The sequence below is a fragment of the Staurois parvus genome, unplaced genomic scaffold (assembly GCF_062004578.1).
Source record: "Staurois parvus isolate SC_StPar_1 unplaced genomic scaffold, SC_StPar_1.0 ptg000981l, whole genome shotgun sequence".
Classification (NCBI taxonomy): Eukaryota; Metazoa; Chordata; class Amphibia; order Anura; family Ranidae; genus Staurois; species Staurois parvus.
In genome coordinates this window covers 73,285-87,584 of record NW_028318777.1, presented here as the reverse complement: position 1 = coordinate 87,584, position 14,300 = coordinate 73,285, and the positions used below count along the sequence as shown (strand labels likewise).

General features: G+C 41.0%; 1 protein-coding gene across 4 annotated transcripts in view; it reads right to left on the bottom strand.

Annotated features, from left to right (window-relative positions):
• Window positions 1-14,300, bottom strand: part of LOC149441456 (RNA-binding protein 7-like) — a 46,567-nt gene that overhangs the window by 16,976 nt on the left and 15,291 nt on the right. For 3 of the 4 annotated variants that reach the window (XM_089657308.1, XM_089657309.1, XM_089657310.1), the window contains exons 3-6: window positions 13,747-13,909; window positions 13,239-13,326; window positions 7,682-7,793; window positions 4,883-6,305 (exon numbers count right to left, since the gene is read on the bottom strand). In XM_089657308.1, the coding sequence (XP_089513434.1) occupies window positions 5,994-6,305; window positions 7,682-7,793; window positions 13,239-13,326; window positions 13,747-13,909 (675 nt within the window). In that variant the 3' untranslated portion in view covers window positions 4,883-5,993. Of the gene's footprint in view, window positions 1-4,882; window positions 6,306-7,681; window positions 7,794-13,238; window positions 13,327-13,746; window positions 13,910-14,300 lie in introns of those variants that run through there. The other variant, XM_089657311.1, reaches the window with a different exon arrangement.

Below are 14,300 nucleotides of genomic sequence, written 5' to 3'. Positions count from 1 at the left end.
ATCCATTTGTCGTTAAAAAAAACGTGACTGAACTGATGAAACGAATGGTCTGCAAGTGTGAAAGGGACCTCACATGTTCCACCCATTTTTAGGCTGGACTAAGTAACATGTTCCCAAATGTGAACTTATCCTTTAAAGAAGTATTAAACCCAAAACCAGAGATGTACCGGTAATATTTTGCAGCCAATTCTTAGATGTGGTGGATGCATTAGCTTTAAGGTTTGTTTTCACCTGGTGATCTGGACAGTAACACACTATCTTTTAATTGGGTGCTTATATTCTGGATGAAGGCGCAACAGACACACCCTTGGCCAGCAGCATGGTTAATCTGGAGTGTTAGATGTACTAGCAGATTTAGATAAACTAACAAGTTCCAGTCAATAGCATTTATTAAGCAGTTACAACTTTTTTTTCTTTTAGGAAGAAGGTTTTACATAAATAAAAAAGTTGATCATTGTAAGTGCCCATCAATGTTAAAGAAGAAATCCATACAAAAAAAAATGTATTTTCCCATGCAGTGGGGCTGTGCCTGCACAGCATGGGATAAATGCTCATTTTTGTCTAGGGGTTTGTAAAGATGAGATATACTTGCCTAATCCGCTGAGCGCCAGACTGATCCCCATTGCTTCTTTCCCCTGTTCGCTAGTGGTCTTGTGAATGGGATGTTCTGGACATCATCACACCCATAGACTGGCTGCAGCCATGAGGACGGCAGGAAGAGTCCATCAATGGACATGGGGGAGCATGGTTTTCCAGAGGCTCCGAGGACAGGGTAAGTATAAGCTTTTCCCTGAGCCCCTGGACAATACTACCAGTTAACCCATGCAGTGTGGACACAGCCCCACTGCATGGGAAAATATATATATATATTTTTTTTTACTGGAGCTCTACTTCAAAGTATTTGTCTCAACCCTCCAACAGCTACATGTGCAGGACTGCTTCTTCCGGTTTCAAAACAACAGACTAACCATCCAGATCACCAGTGAAAATAAAGGAAAGAAAGCCTGAAAAAAGAAAACTAATGCAGCCACCACATTGAAGAATTGGTAAGCTGTACTATAATAAAATGTTTGCTTTCGGGTTTAATATTACTTTAGGATAGTGTGAAATAAATCACACAAACAATTTAACTAGTAGCCAACCGCAGATAGCCGAATGACGGCTGCACTGCGGCCGGCCAGTTCTGGGTGGACGTCATATGACGTCCTCCCAGAACGCGCTCTCCTGCGCGCCCCAGGGGGCGCGCACCCGGCGATCTCCGTGATCGCTGTGTCCTACGGACACAGCTGATCACGTGATGTGGTAAAAGGCCAATCACAGCGGCCTTTTACCACATGATCAGCGGTGTCCAATGACACGCTGATCACAGGGAAATGCAAGTGCCGGTTCTCGGCTGCACTTTCCTCACGCTGTCAGATCGTGAGGAAAGTACTGCCGAGAACCGGCAGTTGTCAGAGCGGGGATCGGCACCGATCATCAGGGCACTGATGATCAGTGCCCTGATCGGTGCCCAGCAGTGCCGCCCGCAAGTTCCGCCCACCTGTACCCAGCAGTGCGCCCACTAGCTCCGCCCACCTGAACCCAGCAGTGCACCCACCTGTGCCACTCTGCAGTGCCACCTACCTGTGCCCAGAAGTGCCACCCACCTGTGCCCACCAGTGCCGCCCACCAGTGCCGCCCACCTGTGCCCACCCACCAGTGCTGCCAGTCAGTGCCCAGGGGTTGTGCCAGTCAGTACCCATCATCAGTGCCACCTATCAGTGCTGCATATTAGTGCCGCCTATCCGTGACACCTCATTAGTGCTGTCTATCAGTGCCGCCTATTCGTGCCACCTCATTAGTACTACCTATCAGTGCCCTTTAGTGCTGCCTATCAGTGCCGCCCATCAGTGCTGCCTCATCAACGCACATCAGTGAAGGAGAAAAAATACCTGTTTGAAAAATTTTATAATAGAAACAAAGAAACTTTTTTTTTCAAATTTTTTACACTTTTTATTTTTAGCGCAAAAAGTAAAGCGCCCAGTGGCGATTAAATACCACTAAAAGAAAGCTCCATTTGTGAGGAAAATAAAATGATCAAAATTTCATATGGGTACAATGTTGCATGACCGCGCAATTCTCAATCAAAGTGCGGCAGCGCTGAAAGCTGAAAATTGGCCTGGTAAATAAGGGGGTATAAGTGCCTGGTAGGCAAGTGGTTAACTACAAACCTGTCCGGAGTATTTTGCCTCACTGGAGTAAGCACATAGGTAAGGAAAATGCAAACCACTGTCTGTAGGAGCCTCAAGGGCAGTACAATAAGTGCCAAAGAGGTGCAGATTGGGGACCTGGGGTAAGGGCAGCACTGTCTGCTTCTCCCTGCTTTGGGTGACTTCTGAGCAAGCCAGATGTTAAGGGGGTACACACTGGTAAGACATATCCCAACTCCCTCCTCACAGAAGTTTGTCTGACAGCAGCTGAGGCAATAGGCTCCTGCTGCTATCAGTGTCTAGTGTCTCTTGTGAGGCCAGGAAGTGAGAAGAGTGGTACTGCAGCCGAAACAGTGCCGGAGCCGTAACAGGAGAATGGTAAGTGTTTAGAGACAAGAGGGGGTAGAACAGGTAGGGGGGGGGGGTTTAACTTAATGCAGGGAATACATTAACCTCTTTGGCGGTATTCCCGAGTGTAGCTCGGGGTAACATTTCAGTACCAAGAGCGGTAACCCCGAGCTACACTCGGGAATACCATGCGGCACTGCTTCGGCATTTGTTCTTCACTTAGCTTACCCTGCGCTCCCGCGATGTGTCCCCTGCAGCGTCCCCGGCCATCTCCTCCGGCCGATGCCGGCATCCGGCTTCTGTGTCCTGTCCCTGTGACATCGGGACGTACGGGCGCCGCCGGCGGCGGGAAATTTAAAAATTTTAAATAATGTCTTTTTTTTTTTTTTTTTTATTTTACATAGTAAAACATTGCTGCCTCAACCAATTTCACATACATTTTGTCCCTAGTGCTTTGTCCTGCGCCCCGCCTGCATTTTGTCTGTTCTTTCTGCCTGGAAACTGAGAAACGTCCATGGCGGCCAAAAGCATCCCTTTAGGTCAAAAGCGGTTTAGATCAGCTAGAGAACAGCGATAGTAAATCAGAACCACTTGCAGAATTGAGTGATAATGATTTGTGGGGAAATTCGTCATCAGACACTGAAAACGATTTTGCGACTTTGCTCAGCGATGTGCGAACTTGGCGCTATATTTCACATTTCAGTGTTTTTGGTTTGATTATATTATTGAATTAAATGTATTATTATATTATTATTTTTTATGATTATTTATGAAATTATAATTTATGATTTTGTGTTTAAAATTTTATCATCCCCGGGATGTTTAATAGACTCTTGTTCGGACAGATTTCAGTGAGTTATTCCTAAATATTACAGCCTACAATAAAAAAAACTACATATTTCCATGCAAAATAAATGGTACCGCTTTCAGCACCAAAAATCGGAAATAATCATACCGCCGGGGAGGTTAAAAGTCAAACTAAAAGAAAACTTTTCCCCCCCCCCCATTTTAGACAGAGTAAGGGAGGGTTATCATCCGTTTTTTTTTCTCATTTTTGACCCATTGGGGATTTTATCCATCACTTCCACCAGAACTAGTGTTCCAAAGAGTTCCCCTCTACTACTGTTCTGGGGACAACTCAAAATCTGGGATTTTCTTTTACTTTCACTCACAGTGATAATAGTAAAACATGACAAAGAGGGCAAATCTCCTGAATGGGGGGCACAAAGCAATTAACATCTGACAGGTGTTGTAATCCCTTGAAACAAAAATTTAAAAAAAAAAGAAAATGAGTTATACTTTAAAGCAGAGATTCAGTCAAAATGGGGGAAAAAAAAAAAAAAAAAAAAAAATCAAAAGAGCAGTTTATATATACAGAACATATGTGAGTGCATTTCTTTTATGAATAAAACAGTTTTGAAGGATAATACACTATGATCTGATTATTCCTCTGCATAAACCACCGTGGAAGGGGAGCCTATCGTTTGAGTGGAGAAGGACCCCAAACAGCAGGATACCATTCCATCCATTTTGGCCCATTTAAAAAGGGAAACAAGCGTGATATGACCTCACTTAACGGTTTGGTCATATATTTGACGTGAGAGCCCATCTGGTGGGGGAGCACAGTAAATGCAAGTTTTCTCACAAAAAAAAAATCAATTAAAGAAGAACGGGATATTTCATTATAAAAAAGGAACGGAGCACGGTTGAAGAGAGATGTGTGTATATGTATGTATATATATATATATATATATATATATATATATATATATACACATATTCCTCCTTATAATTTCTATAATATTTTTATTTTTTAATTATTGCATTTTTTTTGCTATGGATATAGACATTACTATTACTTTTTTTGATCATATGTATGTGTATGCATATTGGTTTTGCCTATTGAGATTTATTGTGCCACCTGTTATATTAGCACCTGGTTGCACTTCTTATTTATTACAGATTTATTTTGAGTAACTTTTGTGAAGCACGGCACATTTCTGTTCATCAGCAACTACAAAAACTTTCCAAAGGTGTCAATCCTTAATGGGGAGTGGGGAACAAGGCCTTAAGGCAGAACATCAGTTTTGGGTGGAGCTCTATTTTAAGTAGATCTAAACTCAAAACTTGTTTATACCTTAAAGTGTTATTCTTTCTGCTGCAAATTCTCATGTCAAAGATATAAACTCAAACTAGCAACAGTACTAGGGAAACCCACTTTGACCTACAGCTTTGAAAGCCAGCTGACCGTATATATTACACTTGAGAGTGCAGTTTTTATAAGCTGAAAATATTATAAAAATATACTCAAAATAACACACACCAAAAATAAAAACACAACAGTGTGCAGTCTTTTTACTTTATATTTTCTAAATATGAAGTCACTGTAATGCAAAATATACATTAATAAATTCTGCTATTTAAACATTAGGCTTACATGCTATTCAAAATCTGTAAAAAAAAAAAAAAAAAAAAAAATTGAAATTTTTAGGTTTTAAAAGCATTTAACCTCTTTTTACAATTTTAAAAATTGGTAAAAACATTGTGATAAAACAAAACCACAATTCCAAAAGAAATATTACTGACAGAAGATATAAAGCATTTCACATAAAAACAGATATACTCATCCAACCTCCTATGGTGCTTTCTACAAAAGCAGATTTCCCTAATTCATTACCATGGCACAATGTGCAGATTGAGGATATCGTTGTTTGTAATACGTGGGATGGTTTGTCTTTTCTGCGGGATACTAAAGAAAGCTATAGTGAAGTTCCTGCTGCACTGGATGACTTTTGGTCCGTGTCTACAGCTGTCTAACAGAAGACAGTCGTTAAACTGGCTTCTGCAGAACAGGCATGCTGTAAAGCCTGCATTTGATCAAAGCTTGCAGCCAACCCCATGTCAGAATACAAGGTCTCAGCGGGACATTGTACCCAACTTAATAACAACAGATACAATACATGTACCACCTTCCTATAAAGTTTGGAGGGCCAAAAAAAAAAAAGTTTAATGGGTAGGGAGAGAGTGAACCTTAAAACGGAATTAATAAAACATCTTAAATACCTGCCCAAATTGTGCTACTTTTAGGCTAACTGGACCTCTTAGAACTGTCCTAGCACTACCTCCAACATGAATGACAGGGACTCAGCTCCTAATCTTTGCAATTTAGCCATATTTGTTGGTTTCAGAAAGTACACTTCTCTGTTTAGTAAAACCATAGGAGGTAAGTTAATGATTGACGTGCTTGGAATTTTGCTTCATTATTAAAAGAAGTTGAAACTAAAAAAACCTCCACAAAAATTGTTCAATAAAAAAACAAAAGCAAACTCAAAACTATATATCTAGGCTAATGAAATATTTCATTAGCCTCAAATATTACTGGTCTGTTTGAGAAAAAAATTAATACTACAATCTCTATACATATACTGTACATAAGGGAAGAATGAGATACACCGTTTAATGGTGAGGTGGACCCCATCTGGGATCTTTTCTTGAATATGGACTTGACCTCTCCTGACCCCGGCTTCGATAATGCTGCTCCTCTGGACCATGGCTTCGATAATGATGCTCCTCCACACCATGACTTCGATATTGAGATTCTTCCTGACCCCCCCTGTTATACATATCTCTATTGTTATAATTTTCATAAGGATGGGGGACATGGTTTCTTGAGTTTCTGTGTTCAGGGGGAGAATCATATCGGTGCTGAGTAGGATGGTTACTGTTCGGGCTGTACCAGCTAGGCTCCTGCTTATAAAAGTTGTTCATCTTGTGGGAGGAAAAATAAATAAAAAATAGTACAGTGCTAAATACTACACCAAAAACTTTAAAGCTATATATATATTACTTTGAACCAAAATCTACTGGGCTAATAGCCACACTAAAATGTGGAAAAGAAATCATCTGAGTTTTTTTTTTTTAGGTGCTTTAGGTGTCACCATTATGGAGATTTTGCTTTCACTTTTTAGGAGTGTTCACTGGGATGGAAAGCAAGAACGCTCTCTGCAAACTCTTCTGTCCTAAGCAGTACTTTTATCAGAACCCCACCCACCTACTAGTTGAGAATGTTCAGGTATTTTGGTCAGGTGTTCAGTCTTTAGCCTCATCTGTGGTTGGAATTCATACAATTGTTAAATAAAAAACTGAGCTTCTACAATCACTTTAACAATTGTATGAATTCCAACCACAGATGAGACTAAAGACTGAGCACCTTCTGACCAAAATACCTGAACATTCTCAACTAGTGGGTGGGTGGGGTTCTGATAAAAGTACTGCTTAGGCCAGAAGAGTTTGTTTTCAAAATATTTTTGATAGATACAGGGGGTCTAGAGAGGAGGAGGGAGGAGGAGGGGTGAGACTGGAGTCCACTGAAAACACAATGTTTTCCTACACTGTTCTTTGCATTTCATAGCTGCTGGTAAATGTTTCAGGTCATTAATCTCATTTACCACTGCTATCCATTGACCAACTGATGGTGGCTCTGTGCTTTTTCACTTTTGTGGGATTCAAACCTTGGCAGCATTAAGCAGGTGTATCAGGAGGGATCTCTGGTACCTGCGTCTCGAGAGTGGAGTAATGTGTAAGAGAACTCTCTGGACATGCCTCTAAAGATATGTCAGTATCGAATTATTACCTTTACTAACAGATGCATCCACTGTGAGCATCAAACTTCCTTTGACTGGTTGAAGTGGAGATTGTGATGTAATTCCTCCACCTCTCCAACTAGCCAAACTATTTTAAAAGTGACAAAGCCGGAGTTCGTGACCTCACGAAGTGGCCAGACATCAAAAGCACAACAGTACTGGGGCTCAATTGCAGACTTGGTCTCTTACTTCAAGCAAATTGCTGGAGAGTGTGAGATCTCTGCGGACCAGTAGGGCCAGAGTGAGGTTCCTTGGAAGGAGAGCAGCTTGGGGTTGGTGGAAAGAGGCACAAGGAGGAAATGATTTACCAGGGGGGTGCACAGAAACATTACAATCTGATCGGCCATTAGAGCAGAGGAGGAAGGAGAACAGGCAGAATTCCTCAATTGCACAAAAAGAAAACCCTCACACACAAAAAGCACAACACACTACCACACACTTTAAAACATTAGCCACAACGGGACAATGAAAACTGAAACTGCTAAAAAAGTTAAGCTTTACCATTGCTTGTCTTTGCAGATTATCTGGAGAGGAGTGGGGCCTCTGGTAGCTTGCACCAGGTGAGAAGTCAGTGTATTTCATGAAATCCTCATTAACATCCTGTCTGGGATAACTAAAAATAAATGGCAAGTTGGTTGCGGCAAAAAAAATTGACAGCTCATAAAACATATTCGTGCCAAACAGAGGAAATCTGAATCGTGCAATGATACGTAAACATTACATCAGCTGGTGATGAGATAGTCTTGTAATATTCCTATTTACCAGTAGGCTAGCACAGGTTACAAAAATACATACAGGACCTCAGTTTAAACTGTTCTTTAGTTTTGTCTTTCTCACTCAAAATAGGAGACCAACAACTTTATACTTCCATTCACTCCAACATGTCTGCCCAAAGTGCATTAATGTGCTCTTTTCATTCCCCCTCCTCTCATTTGAATTTCTCTCATCAAACTCTCGGCTCCCATTCACCTTTTGTACGTCTTTCCCATTTATTATCCCTCTTCATTTCCAATCCCTTTCACCTTAACCCCCTCCACCTCAGATACTCCAACTTTCCTCTCCCCCAACACTCCCAACTGATAACATAAAAAAATAGTTTTAAAACCCATAAAATGTGTAATGAATATAATTGACAAAGCCATTATAGTTATGTGGAAAAGTAAACCTGACCTAACCAGAAAGGCCTTAGGGAGGCATAAAAAAATAAAAAAAAAGGGGCTGAACTTTGTAGAATATTTATGCCTAATTAATCCCAGCAAAACATTAGACCACTTTTTTTTATTTCTTTATTGTTTTATTTTACCTAGGAAAGGGTCCATAAAGCTTTTCTTGAAAGTAGAACTATGGCCTCTCATTAAAAAAAATGTGCTGCAGCACTTTATTCAAATATCAATGAAGTCCACTTAAAGTGGTTCTAAAGCCTAGGTTTTATTTTTTTTTTTACCCTAAAAATTCTATATATCAAGTAAAAAACCTTTTGGGCAACAGAATCCTCCCCTGCCCCTATTTCTACTTACCTGAGCCCATCCCCAATCCAGCGCTGTGCATGATCAGGAATAGGCTCATTTCTGGGAAGATTGATAGCAACAGGAGCCACTGGCTCTCGCTGCCATCAATCAAATCCTATGATGAGGGAGCGAGGCGGGTTCCGAGCCATGCTGTCTGTGTCAATAGACACAGACAGGGATGTTCAGGAGAGAGCCCACATGAGTGTCCCCATAGGAAGCAGCTGCCTATTGGGGAACTTGCCAAAGGGTAGGGGCCAGGAGCACCAGCAGGGGACCAGAGAAGGGCCAGGATGAGCAATAAATGACTTTTTTTTTATAAAGCTTTATTACTTTAAAAGCAGCTAGCTGTATAGCCATACAAAGCAGTGTGCTTACAGCTGCACACACACAGAACACAGTGAAACAGCACACAGTTAACCCTTTGATCTCCCCTACATGTTAACCCCTTCCTGCCCAGTGCCATTAGTACAGTGTCAGTGCTTTTTATTAGCACTGATCACTGTATTGGTGTCACTGGGGATGTCAGTGACACAAAGTCAGTCGTCCCCCCCCCCGGAGTCAGCGCGCCAGCCACAGTCTAGCTATAAGTCACTTACCGCCGCCACTACTAGCAAAAAATGAAAAAAAAAAAAAATATTGAAGTATATATAAATGCCACTTGTAAACGCTATAACTTTCTGGTAAACCAATTAATTAACACATATTGGGATTTTTTTTTTTTTTTTTTTTTTTAGCAAAGACACGTAGCAGAATACATTTTGGCCTAAATTTATAACGAAATTTGATTTTTTTTTATTGGACATGTTTAATAGCAAGAAGTCAAAAATATTTTTTTCTCAAAATTGTTGGTCTCTTTTTTGTTTATAGCGCTTAAAAAAAAGTAAAAATGCACAGGCGATTAAATACCATCGAAAGAAAGCTGTATTTGTGGGAAAAGGATTTCATTTGGTTGCAGTGTTGCATGAACGCGCAATTGTCAGTTAAACGCAGCGCCATAATGCAAAAAATGGCCTGGCTGGGAAAGAGAGGGCGTAAATCCTCTGGAGACAAGTGATTAAACAAAAGTGGAGTTACCCTTGAATCTTGGAGAAAAGTCCAGGCCCTCTTTATGATATGCACATAGGGGCATGGCAACTATTTTAACCACTTGCCTACAGGGCACTGATACCCCCTTCCTGCCCAGGCCAATTTTTAGCTTTCAGCGCTGTCACACTTTGACAATTGCGTGGTCATGCAACATTGCACCCATATGAATTTTTTTTTTTTTTTTTTACACAAATAGAGCTTTCTTTTGGTGGTATTTACTCGCCGCTGCGCTATAAACAAAAAAAAGAACAAATTTGAAAAAAAAAAAAAAAAAGGGGGTTAACCATTTCAATACCGGGCAATTTTACACCTTCGTGCCCAGGCCAGTTTTCAGGTTTCAGCGCTCTCACACTTTGAATGACAATTGCACGGTCATACAACATTGTACCCAAACTAAAATTTTAGCATTTTCTTCACACAACTAGAGCTTTCTTTTGGTGGTATTTAAATCACCGCTGGGGTTATTTTTTGCTAAATTAACAAAAAAAGACCAAAAATTTTGAAAAAAAAAAAAAAAAACACGTTTTTCTTTGTTTCTGTTATAAAAGTTTACAAATAAATAATTGGTCTTTATAAATTTAGGCCGAGATGTATTCTGCTACATGTCTTTGGTGAAAATAACCCAAATTAGGATGTATTATTTAGTTTGTAGGAAAGTTATAGAGTTCACAAACTATGGTATAGATCTGAAAATTGATCAATCCTGAAGTACTGACAGCCAATCTAATTTCTTGAGGTCCAAGAATGTCAGAATAGTACAGATATCCCCCAAATGACCCCTTTTTGCAGAGTAGACAGTCCGACGTACTTCATAAGAGGAATGGCGAGTTTTTTGAAGTTGTATTTTTTTTGTCATAATTTTTCGGAAAATGAAAAAATTTACTATTTTTTTTTTTTTACATACTGTCACCAGTGCAGTACAGCGTCATCATATAACTGGCATGGCGGTGATCAGGGACACTGACTGGTGACAGTATGAAAAAAAAAATAAATATATATTTTTTTATTTTAAAATTTTTTATTACATTTTTTTTTTTAAGATTTTTTTTTCATATTTTACTATGACCAAAGTAGTACAATGTTACCATAGTAACATGTGCAGGACATGTGCATGTGACCTGCTGTGACCATTCACAGCTAGGCACTAGTATACAATGGATGGCATGAATGAAGCCATCCATTGTATACAACTGTCATGTGACCTGCTGTGATTGGTCACAGCAGGTCACATGGTACCGGCAACGGGGGCCAGGACTCAGATCTGTCATCGGCCGTGTCCGAGGTGCACGGCCGGTGACAGATCACGCCGCTGCGCAGCTCTGCAACCGCGTGAACTGCGCATGTGCGGGAGGACGTCAAATGGCGTACACCCCGGAAAGCTACCCCGGAAAGCTAAAGCATTTTTGCGGCCGCCAAACAGCTATAGGCCGGGCGGCTAATGGTTAAGGGGTTTTGTGTCTCCATTATAAAATTTTGCAAACAGGTAATTTTTCTCCTTCACTGATGTGGAGTTGATGAAGCTGCACTGATAGGTGGCACTGATGAGCTGGCACTGCCTGGCGGCACTGCTGGGCGCTGGCGGGTGGCGACACTGCTGGACACCGATCATCAGTGCCCTGATGATCGGTGGCGATCCCTCCTCTGACAACTGCCGGTTCTCGGCAGTACTTCCCTCACACTGTGGCAGCGTGAGGAAAGTGCAGCCGATAACCGGCAATTGCATTTTCCGGTGATCAGTGTGTCATTGGACACGGCTGATCACATGGTAAAAGGCCGCTGTGATTGGCCTTTTGCCATACCACGTGATCAGCTGTGTCCGTAGGACATAGGAGATCACAGAGATCACCAGGGGTGTGCAGGACGACGTCATATGACACCCACCCAGAACTGGCTGGCCGCCGCAGTGAAGCCGTCATTCGGCTATCTGTGGTCGGCAAGTGGTCAAGGGCGATATTAAATAAGGGGTTTTTTTTGTTGTTTTTTTTTTAAATAACAAAAAACATGTCATACTTACCTGCTCTGTGTAATGGCTTTTCATAGAGCAGCCCTAATACTCCTTTTCTTGGGTCCCCCGCCAGGATTCCTGGTCCCTCCCTCCTGTAAAGTGCTCCCAGAGCAATCAGCTTGCTATGGGGGCTCCTGAACCACTGATCTGTATATCCATTCACAGATCCATTTGCTTGGCCCCGCCCTGTCTCATTGGCTCACTGGCTGTGATTGACAGCAGTGGGAGCCAATGGCAGAGGGCTGAGGAAGTAGAGTCCATGCATTGCCAAGGCTTTCGTGCACCTTGCTGGATCGCGATGGGCACAGGTAAGTATTAGGGGGGTTAGGGCTGCTGTACACAGGTTCTTTACATTCATGCAAAGAATGCAAGAAGGTAGAAAACAATAGGTAATTGGAAAAACAAAAAGGTATCTTCTAGGCAAGGTCTACACACAACACTTTTTTTCTTCCCTTCTATTGGTTGAACTGAATAGACTTGTGTCTTTTTTTCAACCAGGCCATGTAACTATTTAACTTGCAGGAGTGCACAAAGCCTGGTATCAAACTGCAAAAGGTCTGTAATCTCCTTTTAGCAAGAAAGAATGCTCACAAGCAGCACACAGGGAAAGGAAACCACTAGAAGGACAGACTACATACTAGGTAAAAAAATAAATAAATTCAAGCTTCATTGTAAGCTACTGCCTTGGAACCAACCTGTGGTCAGGAGGTTAAGATATCAGCATAATGCTGGAAAATATTCTATGGGCAAAAGTTCTATACTGAGCCATGCAACTTGGACAGAACACAAAATAGACTATAGGCTGTACAAACCTGAAGTGTGTTGATGATCCTTTCCCTTATTTTATTTATAAATGCTTATCTGCTTTATGTAAGCCTTATCAATGTGTTTTAAATCTTTCAAAAACCTTTTTTCTGTGCATAGTTTCAAATTACATATACATATGGCCCAACCTTATGTGCTTCAGCTTCCTGAGCTGCAGTGCTACATATAGTGTGTGTATTATTGTTCCTTTTCTGTGTCTTAATTCAAGAGCCTTTAACCAGAGAAGCAAAGGCTCTTTGCTGAAAAGCTATTATGAAGAGTCACAGCATGTGACAACATCCCTGATATTAAGTACTCAGTCTTGAGCACTGTGGAATGACCAGGGAAATTATATTGTTCCCCTGGGTCACTGACAGCATTCATCCATATGCAGGCTGCAGAGGGAGAAAGGAGCAAAGAGGGATTACTGGTAAGGTGTGTGGGTGTATGGGCCATGCATGCAGTATCGTGACAGTGTCTTTATTGGCATTTAAAAAAAATATATATATATAGAATAATAATAATACAGGATAACAAATATGTAACAGTAAAGACACACACAGATACACAAAATGCAACAACCTAAAATATGTGCTCACTGAGAACAGGGTATGTTTTTTTTCCCCTTACAAGCAATGACTTCAAGATTTTGTACCTGTTACCATTAGATGCTTGACTGTTTCCAGGAGCATTTCCTTGTGGTGATTGAGCCAAATTTGTATCTTGAGATAAATGAGTGCTTCCTAGAAACAAATTCAAAAACACAAAATGTTAAAAATGCAAAAATAAATAAATAAGACTATCTTACTAAACATGCTGCCTTTCACACCATCCCATCTAACTGCTCTGCGCCAACACCCTTTTCCACAACTAACTATAGGGCAATACGCACAACCGACAAGCAGTGCAGGAGCAGTTCATTTGCTTTTCTCACTAGCAGCAGAATACTGGTCAGATTCAACATTAGTGTTTCTCAGTGTGCAATAGGGGCATCTTGATTCAAATCACAAAGCAATACAGTATTACAGCAGTTGCCACCAATTCCAGGAAAAAAAAAAAAAAAAGAAGAAAGGAAGGGCAGTGAATGTGTTCAATGGCAGGGTTTACTGCAAGTTAAAATAAAGTTTCTCAGTTCACAGAAACTGCAGCCGCTGCTGTGTTACCTGATCTGTACTGAAGTTTGAGTGGTCTACCAAAAAGCTTGATCCCATTTAATAAATTCATCCCATAAGGAACAGATTCCTCATGTTTAAAATTCACAAAAGCAAACAGTTTTGGCTTGCCATCTTTGTCCTTTGGAATTTTTACATTAACTGTTGGGCCAGCCTGCAAATAAAAGGAGAAAAAACATTAAGTTAAAGCGAAGTTCCAGTCAAATAAAAAAAAAAAATAAAATAAAAGTCAGCAGCTACAAAAACTGTAACTGTTGACTTTAAAAATACAGCCACTTACCTGTCCCTCGGTCCAGCAGTGTCCTCACCAAGGCTGGTTTCACTCTCTCTGGTATCTTCAGTGTGGGCAGTCAGCTGTGACAAACTTGTGGCTTCACAGCCGGGTGCCCACTGCGCATGTGCAAGTAGTGCTGCACTTTATAATGTAGTCTTCTGGGACCTGTCACGTGTCCCAGAAGACTAAGGGGAGGGAGGGGGAAGGACAACTTCCAAACACCTTAGGTGATGTCCATGCCATTTTCAAGTTTTCAGCACTGTACCCAAAC